Source organism: Apaloderma vittatum, unplaced genomic scaffold (assembly GCF_000703405.1).
Source record: "Apaloderma vittatum isolate BGI_N311 unplaced genomic scaffold, ASM70340v1 scaffold3219, whole genome shotgun sequence".
Classification (NCBI taxonomy): Eukaryota; Metazoa; Chordata; class Aves; order Trogoniformes; family Trogonidae; genus Apaloderma; species Apaloderma vittatum.
This window is the reverse complement of record NW_009733343.1, coordinates 35,047-46,245: the sequence shown is the minus strand read 5'-3', so window position 1 is coordinate 46,245 and position 11,199 is coordinate 35,047. Positions and strand designations below refer to the sequence as shown.

The following is an 11,199-nucleotide window of genomic DNA, read 5'->3' as shown; positions in this document are numbered from 1 at the left end:
TCTTTCTCTGACAATGCTGTTTCAAGTCCCCTGATTTTCACTGACACTTAGCCTCTCTCTCTGTCACTTTTAACATCTGCAGTACTGAACAAGAAAGACCAAAAAAATCTCATGTGGTAAATAAAACAATGTTGTTCAGAGCATTCACTTGACAGCTCCACCTCAACACCTTGATTTTATGCAAGTAAGGATAATTTAAAGACTTATTTATTACAACCAGAGGTAAACTCCAATCAAAGAGTTCCTATTTTCTTCATGGAATCTTTCTTTAGTTGTTTTACGTAAATTCTGGAAAATGACAAGACTTCTAAACAATAACATTTTTTCCTCTCTCTTTTTCCTAACAAAGAAATCGAGAATTTTACAACATGGAACAAAATGAGCCTCTTTTAATCTCAGAATCAAAGAGATTCAGCTAGGGTGGAGTAGGCAGTCCTGAATTCTGGAAGACCAGACCACCTAGCTCAATGTGAGGTTTAGAAGCTTCTCCATTTTTCAGGGTAGAGTCAAATCCAAATGTGCAGAACCTAGAACTTCTCATCTCCTGAAAATACTTACCACCTTCCAGTACCCTGAGAAGATGGCATGAAAGCCCACCTCCAGCTCCTTAGCACCAAATTCAATCAGGCAAGAAGCAGTCAGCAGAAAAGCAGGCAGCTGTTCTTGTTTGGGAAGGTTAGTTCTGTTTGTCTATTTTAATTTACCTGTATTCTGGCAGCAACATTCCAGCAAATTCTAGTTTGCTGACCAAACGTTTGTCAGCTGGAAATTTTCCAAACAGAGCAGCTGCATGGCACGCTCTCTTCACAGCAATGAGGACGCAGCTTAAATGTGGAAAAGCATAAACAGCCCCCTTTAATACACTAATTAAAAATTCCTGCTTAATCCTGCTACCTTTGAAAGGCAGAGCTGAGAGAGAGGCGAGCTTCATGAGAATATTGCTCCACTGCTGTCACAGCTTTGTCCTAAAACACTCACCTCTGGTCTCAGAACAGCTTTCCTGCAGGCCTGGCACACAGGGCCACTCCGTGAAAAACTCAGGGGAAGTCGACGGGTTCGATTCTGGCAAGTCGGCTCCTCACATATCAACCAACCCTGGAGAAAAGAAGAACGTAGAAGAAAATTCAGTGTAAGTATAAATTCAAGTCACAGCTTCTTTTTACAACACCTAAACAATGAATCATAGTCAAGAAAGAAAAAAACCCAGGCAATTTTAACATCATCTGTGAAGGTGATACAATAATATACATGAAAAAGTGAAGGTCCTTGTTTAAGGTAACACAATCAATGGCTAAGAACAAAGTTGAAGTCTTCTTGCTTCAAAATTCTACATTCTGCACAGTGCAGTCACCTCTTCCTTGAAATATACTGAAACCTCTGCTCTTCTTCAGTTCAGACAGTGTTAACATATCACAGATTTTATACAACTATGTAGACCAGACAGCAAGACACTCCAGAGACATGTAACAAATTAAATTTTGAAGTAAAGTGGCAGTTCCTTGCTTGCGCTTTATAGGTGGAAAACAATTGTAACTTCTACATTTTCTGATGACAGCCAGAAAAATGACTCATTTAGAAAAAATAACATTTTGATGAGTTAAAACCAAATAAAATCAGAGCCAGCTTGCTCTATGACAGCTCAGGGAAACAACTGATACCAGGTCCAACCCCAGGTTAAACCAATGCCACACTTCACCTCTGAAAAACACCAATAGCAGTTACCTAAGAAGTAGTGTAAGAGAAAGCACACAGTAAAAATTTTCTTAAGAATATTTTTCCCAGCCTTTGGAAATGGCTCAAGGACCTCCTGAATTACTGCCTCTATATTCAGTGTGATGGATGTGCATTACTATCCCCATTCCAATGAACTTCAAGTGCTTTTTGAACCAGTGTAAGATTTTAGCATCTACAATACTCCGCAAAAAAACTACACTATCCTATCTTTCTTTAACATATACAAAAAATAATTTCTTTTTTAACACCTTCTAGTTCTTCTATCAGGAGAGATCAAGAATAACTCTTCTGCATTCACATTTCCATGCCACTCATGATTCTACAGACCTCCACCACATCATGTGCAATCAAACTTTTTTCAAAACCACAATCCTAATTTACTTAGTTGTTCCTTGCATCCAAACCACTTGTTCTTGGTGCCCATCTCTCAATCTCTTCCATATTCCTTTTGAAATGAGGAGGCAGGTGAAGATGAGACAAATGGGGAGGAGATGAAACCAGTACTGCACACCGTATTCTGGATACCAGATGAACATGAATTTACAGACGGTATCTGTACAATACCTATAGAATACCGGTATCTGTATAATCTGTACAAGATGGTATCTTGTCCTCTACTCCTTTCTTTCCTCAAGTTCTTGTTTCCCTTCTCACTGGTTCTTTAACAAGCTGTCTCAACATTATGCTCTGCTATCCAATGGCTTCTACCTAATTTCCATAGTAGCAACACAAGTTTCCAATTATTATAATGTTTTCTACCCTTCAGGTTTCCAACAGCTCTGCTCAGAGCATTATGGTCACTGTCACCATCTCGGTTACAGGTCAATAGTGAAAGCCTGCAACTATATAATTTTTCTGGCTTTCATTTCCTGGAGATTCTGGTTTGCTGGCAAAGCAATTTTGTTAATAAAACATGACTTTTCTCACCGGCATGGCCAAAACTGAATCTGTATTTTGTATCTCAGTAATCCAGCATCCTGATTCGATATGACTATCGACAGTACTATCAGTAGCTTAGTTTAATAACAGGTGCTGGAGTTACTTCATTTCAAATGTTTTAGAACTTGTGTGGAGGAATACATAAACTCTAGCTTTCAATTTTCCAAAACCTTTTTAAAATTAGTCTTGACTATGTCTACTCTTAAAAGGGTTTATTTATTTTTAACATTTTTGTCAATGTCTTTGTTATCATTTGCTGGAGTACGCAGAAAAATTTTTTGTTTGGTTGGTTTGCAGCTTGTTCTCTAATAAGGAGCAGATAATCTGAGTATTACGTTTGTCAGCTTTATCCCTCTCTTCAACTTAAAAATATATTCTTCTATAATATTTTCAAAAGTGCTAGAAGTCTCATTCAGGTTTCGGTTGTTCTTTAAGATGAAACCTCAAATCCTTTCCAAATAACTTCATTTATTCCAGAGACCTTTCTTCTTTTGCCATTTCTCCAGCCACGTCATATCCTCAATATTAGCCCACTCGGTGCTGAGTCCATCAAAACACTTCCTGCTGCTCTTGCAGAGAGGAGCTTCTATGCCCATGTGGGTAAACCAGGAAAACTTGGTGTGGGACTTCACACCACCAACAAGGCACTCAGCACTACCTACTACATGTGCTCAAGTCTGTAACTCAAAAATGGGAAGAGTCCAGTAAGATGTGCAGTTACGGTTCATTTCACCCAGCTTTGGGTATCTAAAAGCCTGATACACAGTCTAAGCTAGTCATCCCATAGTGCACTTACAGTAAATGGAGGAAGAAAATAAGCAGCACCAAAAAGCCTTTTATCTAACAGGTGCTGGGATGAGGCAAACCCTGCTCTAAACTCTCTACATGAAAAAGGGTATAACTAATGTCAGAGCAAGCTTTTTGGAAACAGTATGATCCATGTATCTGATCACTGTGCTTGAGTTTTACCGTTATGTAGGTTAATAATGTAAATCATTACATAGTTAATACTGCAAGGTGAGAAAATTCCAAGAATTCGTAAATCTTCTGTGGATTTAATTCTGGTTGTGTGCACAACTGTTGCCCTAGCAGTCCAAGTAGTACCACTCTCCTTGTCACAAACAAATAATTCATGACCAGTACTTCACAAGTGACATTAGAAAGATAGATGAGGCTCATCAGTAGATGCTTTGCAATGAAAAGTCCTAATTTAGAACCTGACCTAACACAGATACCTGATCTGTGTCTTCTGGAGACAGCAGACACAAATGAGCCTCAAGTGAAAAAGCTAGATCTGGTTTTGCAAATGAACCTGAGATTTACTTCTAAAAGACAAAGGTGTTAATCTGTTGCCTCACATTTTTATAGAAACTTAATTTTAATAGATATGGAATAGTTTTTTTACCAAAAAAAGGCTACTAGCACTGAGGTCTTCAGGCACTCACTTATGCGACTATTGAGAACATCACTAGAGACACTGCGAGGGAAATACAGAAACTTTTCTGGAAAGGATAATGAATCATCACAGATCTTCCATTAAGTTAATTCTTAGAGACAAAAGTTATGCTCTGTGTGCAAAGCTGTTTATACCATATTTGCTTATTATGCGGCACCTCTACCTTCCCATGAAATATCTGGTAGCAGTCTGACAAGATCTTAAAACACACAGCCAGGCAGGGGGAGGTGCATGTGGTGTCCTCACCCATTTCAAAATCTTCCTGTTTAAGAGCATAATTGTTTCAGCTGTAACTATGAGAAGATTCTGTGTGCACAGAGAGAACACCCATGACTCAAAACATATTAAATTACTGCATCTGAACTTTAAAACAATTTATTATACTAGAAAAACAAAGCATGGAAACTGCTAGATAGTAAGGTATTTAGTTAGGGAATGCAAGTGCAACTGAAAAAACAAAGCCTGGAGTGGGAGCAGCACCCTGACTTCAGCTGAGTAGAATACTTAAAAATAGACAACCATGAAAATAATGCGTGATGAAAGTGTGTTTTCTGCCATCTATTGGCATTTTTAGCTAAGAATTAAGAAACAAAGGACTACGCCACTTGCAAGATACTGCCCCCACTGTCCTTTAAGGGAATGCACAGATGGTCCACCTCAAACTACCATCGAATAATGACATTTGAAGCAAGTTTGTTTATGCAGTTGCTTCAGTCTAATGCAGTCACTGTTTAGGAAAGTGCTGGGAACTTTGCTGGTCACAAAATGCAGGTGAAAAAAGAATGAAAAACACTGCTTAAATTAAACTCAACAGCTTAGGATAAAAATAAGATTCAAATTCAAGAGCTTACTATTATACCTGTTTTCATCTGCTAAGGAATAATGATCAAAACTTTCACTGAACAGCACATTTCTCAATCAACTATATTTAAAAAATGAAGATCTAAGTTGTTGCCTACAATAAAAAAAACCATTACTTAGATACTAAGTATCCCTTCAGTTCATACAGAAAACAGTTAATGTCATTTGTATAGACTTCCTACCAGTTATAATTAACATTAAAGAGGTCTTTTCTTCTTTGTCACCTCTCTATTCAGGCCTTATTTGTGTTTGTTTGTAGTCACTATCTGTTAATCTCTCTTAGCAAATGACAACAATAACTGTTGCTATTATGTATTGAAATTAAACATGTAGATAACTGTGTGAAGGGAGCTATTTCTGAAAAAAGCCGTATCAGAAGCATGTAGCTCTTTATGTCGCTTGTTTTGCTTTGATAATTAAGCCATAGCCTTGATTTGTTTTCAACAAAAAAGTTTTCCATGGTCATGCATGTTGCAATCAAATTCAATACACGCATTATCTTCTGATTCAATTTGTTCAAGTGCATTATTGTTAACCCTTATTTGATCCATGCCTGTCGTCCTCACTGACCAAACAAAACCAATCCTTCATTTCCCAGCAGCTATCACTGAGTCTGTAAATTAATTTGCAACAGATCAAACAAAATCATAATAGGAAACCTTCAGTTTTGTTCTGCTTGGCATCTGCAACACTGTGGGAAATGAAATACAAGTTGATACGAAAAAAAACCCCAACTAGCATTTTCAAACATTCTGTCTATAAATGCTTAGTTCATTTTAAAATATAAAAAATGTATGCAAAAAAATCCCCTGAAGTAAATGCACAATATAAAAGAAAATCCTTGAAGAGTTCTGTGTCCACAAACTGTAGCTAATAGGGAGAAATTTGCAAGTCAAAAGTAATTTTCTTTCTTTGTAAGTCTGTTCTTGAGAATTAGCCTCTCTCATTCTAGTGATCAGCAAGCATTATAAATATTACCCCAAAATACAGAGGCAAGTGGTTTTGGAACAGCCTTTCAAACAGAAGTTGCAAGAGTCAACAACATACATTTATCGAGCTTTATCTCAATAGTTTTTACAAATTGCACTTCATAGAGTAGCTTGGTTGCCTGCTACAGTAGAGGACTGGATGTGCTTCTCTACGACACTTACAGTTCTGTATCTGGTCCTGCCTTCAGAGGAGTCCGGATGTGAGGGCCTACAATGCTTTACAAGTTCATGGGGAATGAAAAGATGCGGCAGTAAAAAGAAGAAAGCTGCAAGTACTGAAAATTATTTAGAGTTCACTACCAATCACTTTGGAGTTGAATTAAAAATGTAATTAAGGCTTGCTTTTCTACAATCCTACTGTCCGTTGAAGACAACCTTATTGTGGATTTCTGCAAACAGGGTCCTGGTGGATGATGTCCTATATCCAGATGGCTGCGATACCTAAGCTAATCCACTGGACTTCCTCAATGCAGAGCTGAAATTATCACCTTAAATCATCAAACCTGTCACAAGAGAAGTGTAGGAGCACAACCTGGACATGCTTCCTACTCAACCAGCATAAGCTTGCTGTTCATGTCACCAATCAGCAAAACAGCTTTTGGAAGGCTGAATGTGAAAGACAACAGAATGAAAACTTTCTGATTCGGACATCATCAGGAGTTACTAATCAAGCCACTCCTCAAGTTCAAAACTGACCTCTCCTTTCAGACTTCTCTTACAAAACCGTGTTATTTCCACTAATTTCAATGCCAGTTCAAACCCTATTTTCCTGCCAATGTCCATGGACAGCGCTGCTTAACAGGGCAAATCCAATCAAAGTAGCTTTAAATCTCCTCAAACGATGAGGTTCCACCAATATCGCACTACTCGGTAAAATATCAAATCTACCGATATCCCCATGCGATGTTAAAGACAGATGATTTTATGAAATATTTTATATCAAGTTTCTCATGGCTATGGCAGACTTGGCTTCACGACCTGAAAGTTCTCAGTTCCACTTGCAATAACTTGTTCCGCATCACAGCTGCAGAATTCTGGGTCAGCAACTTTTTCAGGACTCTGCAAGGCTTGATATTCCACAAGCAAACCAGATACCAAGCACTAATAAAAACATCTCTCTGTGAGACCATGAGAAGGACCTCATCTTATCTTTGAAGGAAATCTAAGGGACCTGCAGAGACTCTTCACTAAGTAGGTTCAGACATATTTAGGTGTCCTGGGTTTAGCTACTAGCATTAAACTAGAACAGCTTTAATGAAATAATAATAGAAAATAATAGTGGAATGATAAAAGAACTATATACAACTATAGATAGTAGCCCGATACCAAATCCGACTCCCTCCCCCGACAGCAATCCCCACTGATGCTGCAGAGCAGGAGGCACTGGGGTAGCCCCAGGCTCAGCAGCGGCGGGAGATGGATACAGGGAGCTGGATTCGGGAACTCACGATCTGGATCAAAAGCAGGAGGTCAGATGGAGTCCTGCCTGGACACCGGCCATTGCAGAAGAGGGCAAACAAGAAAAGGGAAAAAGGGACGAAACTCTCGTGATCACTCAATTTATACTAAATATGACGTATATGGGATGGAATACTCTCGTTGGTCACCTGTCCTGTCTATTACCCCCCAGAGGTAACCTGAGGGGTAACCTTTTACTTCCTTGTGACGCCTCTTACTACCCGGCACCCCCAGTGTGGCACACAGAGCCAGCAGTGACCTTGGTCACTACAGGAATAAGTATCAGCCAGAGCCTTTCTGCATCCCAGTCCCAGGCAGTAACTGTAAACATCAGGTGTTATCACTGCCAGTAGCACACACTGTCTGCAAAAACATGCTGCTGACTTCAGAAAATATAGCCTTTTAGAAAAGACTAAACTGAAAAGTAAAAATCACTAAATAGTACTGGGTTTTAGCTAAAACTCGGACATTAGGTCTCAAAGTAGTATGTGGAGAGACATTGTTATTGATATACTAGCCACTCTCTGTCAAAAATATAACAAATTACTGGGAAAGCTCTCTGAATTTCTTTAATATGTTACTACAAATAGATCAACTTGTACTAAGCCAGAAGCCCTAATGCTAGATTCAGGAGATCCCTTAGCAGAGAAAAAGTATGTCGTAATTTCATCCTTGAATTTCAAAATGCAAATAGAATTTCAAAATGAAGAATGAGTTCTTTTGAACTGCCAGGCATAATTGAAACTTTTAAGGCAAAAAATTCTTAAAACTAAGCTATCTAAGACATTTACATTCAAATTTGAGTATATATACCAAAGATTATCTTTGAGGATGTTTCGTTTTAAGGCTTTATGCTGTTGTCCTAATTGTAACATTTAAAGATCTGTCAGTAATAAATTCTTCTGATATTTTCACAGACTCTTCAAATTAATTGTTTTATAAAAGAAGCTGCGTCACGAGTCTATTATTGATGTTTGTTCACTAGAGTTTTTGTCTTTAAGTAGGATAGGCACCATGTTAAACATGCTGCCAAGCTTGTTCCAGCTGAAAGCAAAGATACTGCAGCATATGTTTAGAACGGTGAAGCATCTTAGGTTTGTATAAATTCCTTTATCAATGTATCCTACAGCTTAAATCCCTTACCTGTGGAATTCTTATTTCATACTCTCTGGTATTTTGTTAGGTGCTGTGCACATATTTGGTTTTAAATTCCAAAAAGCAATGCAAAGAGTAACTACTATATTAGCAACAACTGAAATTTACTCCTGGAACTTATACACAAAGCTAATGATAGTGCATTAAGAGGCCTGATCGCAGATCCAGCGTGGTAGATGACTATTCAGATCACAAGATAAGGAACTATTTTATCAACTCACGCTTGGCCATTGACCTCACAATCTTTTTTTTTCTGCACAATAAATATTGTAGCTAGTTCCTCATCCAGAAAAAATAGGTTACATTTCCCAGTACAAGTATTTTTAGAGCCTGATGCTACCCGATCATCCAATTTAAGGAAAAAGTAAACAGTGACCATGGCATTTCACACCCCATTTCATGCTGCCTCACTTCAATGGAAGTTGAAGATACGATTTCAATTTCTTTTCAAAGCATTTCCTCATTTTCAGAGCTTCTTGAGTTTTGGCCTATATAACTGATCTGAATTCAGCTGTGGGATGGAGTGGATAAAAAAGCTCTTATAAAGAAAGGAAATGCCTTTCCCGGATGGTTCATTCTGCTCCGCTTGAATTCAGCATTATCCAAGCTGATTAATGGATAGACGTGATCTTTCAGGAAAAATACAAAACTGTCTGTTAAATGAAAGAATAGCAACCTGGAGATATGAATTGCTTTTCAAAGTGTACTACTTGTACAGATCCTGGAGGTGGTTGGTTATATATCGAGTATTATTATCACAGGAATCACATTAAAGGATGTTATCAAACTGAAGCATCTTAGCCAACAACTTGTTAGTGGAAGGCAAATGATCACTCTCCCACCCAATGAGATAGTAGTGCTGGTAAAAGAGAAGGATATCCTCTCCAAAATAATACCTACTTAAACCTCCTGTTCTCAAGAGACAGTCTTACCTGTTGTCTCAGTTCCCCACTGGAAAGCTGCCAACCCAAACTGACTCAAAGGCAACTGGAGTCAATGGGATCCACACCTTCAAAGGAGCAGATTGCGAAGCTCTAAAGCATCTAGACCAACTCCAATTGAGGGCACCACAGCTACACTAACTTGCTACCTTGAAGAAAGCCTGAGAGGGGAAGTAAATGCTACCTGAGTTTCTCAGAAGAACTAAAAGTGCCCTTCTATCCTGAAAAAAACAATGGATACTAGAATAACAAAAGCACTTGAGAGTATTTAGCCTATGAGAAAATTCTGTTCCACAAGCACACGTTTCAGGAGTTCTTTCAGTACTCTCAGTACCTGAAGGTGCTATCAGTAATGCATCACTCTTCTGATGTGAAGTCAGTCACAAAATATCATATGCTTATTTCTAGGCTACTGAAAAGGAAAGTTTGTAGATTTCCAGGAACGAGATTCTGTGATTTGGATACTCTAAAATAATAGAACTTCAGTTGCTTTCTAATCTCAAATTGAAAAAAATTTTGAAAGGAACCACCTAAGGCTGATTCATTAATCTCTTGAAAATATTATTCTCAGCAGTATCCATCACACCAGTTTGACCATTAAAAGTCTCGAGGTGGTGAGGATGGGAAAATAAATCAGAGCAGGAGATAAGAGAAGAAGCAAGAAATGCACACTATTCCCCCCTGCCCTCCAAAGAGCCCCAATACTAAGCTAACGTAAAAAATGCTTTAAACAAAATTATCGAACAAGACAGAAGCGAAAAATATCTTGTAGGTTAATGTGAGAGTTTTACATGTTATTAAAAATTGATTTTTTAAAAAAGTAAGACATCTTTAAATGTACAGTCACATGTCATTTCATACAAGTTATTTGAAACTTATTGATCTCATTTGTGCAAAGACCAGGCTCTGTCATCAGCCTGCTGAAAGGATAATAGAGCACTCCAAACCCTTATGATAGGTTTGATGCAAACCGTGGCACTCATTTAAACACATATAATAGCACCACAAGTGGACAAATTCCAACCTTAACAGCTGTACATTATAAACTAAATCAGCAAGCATGTTCTGCTTTACTTCACATGAAAGCCAATACCTCGGTCATCTTATCTTCAGTAAAACAAGGGCCTAGGCACCAAAATACAAACCCCAAAACAATTCAAAGGTAGATCACAAGTGTTCATAGGCTAACATACTGCTCACAAAGAGAACTAGCAACTACTAACAATTTTATTTTACTTAAGACAATCTGTAAAAAGCTGAACTGCATTTCAATTAATCAGCTAGAAGAAGGCATACTTAAAATTACTACATATTGAAAACTAGTGAGGAAAGGATCAGTGAAATAAGTCCTACGTACTTCTGTATGGAGAGCTAAAATCTCTAGGAGAATACTCAAGTCCATTCTGCAAAATATTCTCCCTATTCATAACTCAAAGCAACCAACATTCTTAGGCCATAACAGGTCACAACTACGTACAATACATTGCTTCAGAAAAAAATTTTGCTTTGTCTGTCAGCTGTCAACAAAGCACAAAGAGCTCATACAGGCCGTCCACATATTGCTTGTTAAAGAATCTAGCAAGATACAAACAGTAAGGACTCAAGATTTCTTAAAAATCTGTGTCTCTACTTTGCTTAGAAAGCTAAAAACACTCTATTACCCTTC

The 11,199-nt window shown here is 38.0% G+C and overlaps 1 protein-coding gene across 1 annotated transcript in view; it reads right to left on the bottom strand.

The window, feature by feature from the left end:
- LOC104278758 (DNA polymerase alpha catalytic subunit-like) overlaps positions 1–11,199 on the bottom strand; it is a gene marked incomplete at its 3' end in the record, with an annotated part of 44,971 nt that overhangs the window by 1,092 nt on the left and 32,680 nt on the right. The window contains exon 4 of the mRNA XM_009875835.1: positions 979–1,095. Within this exon, the coding sequence (XP_009874137.1) occupies positions 979–1,095 (117 nt within the window). The remainder of the gene's footprint in view (positions 1–978; positions 1,096–11,199) is intronic.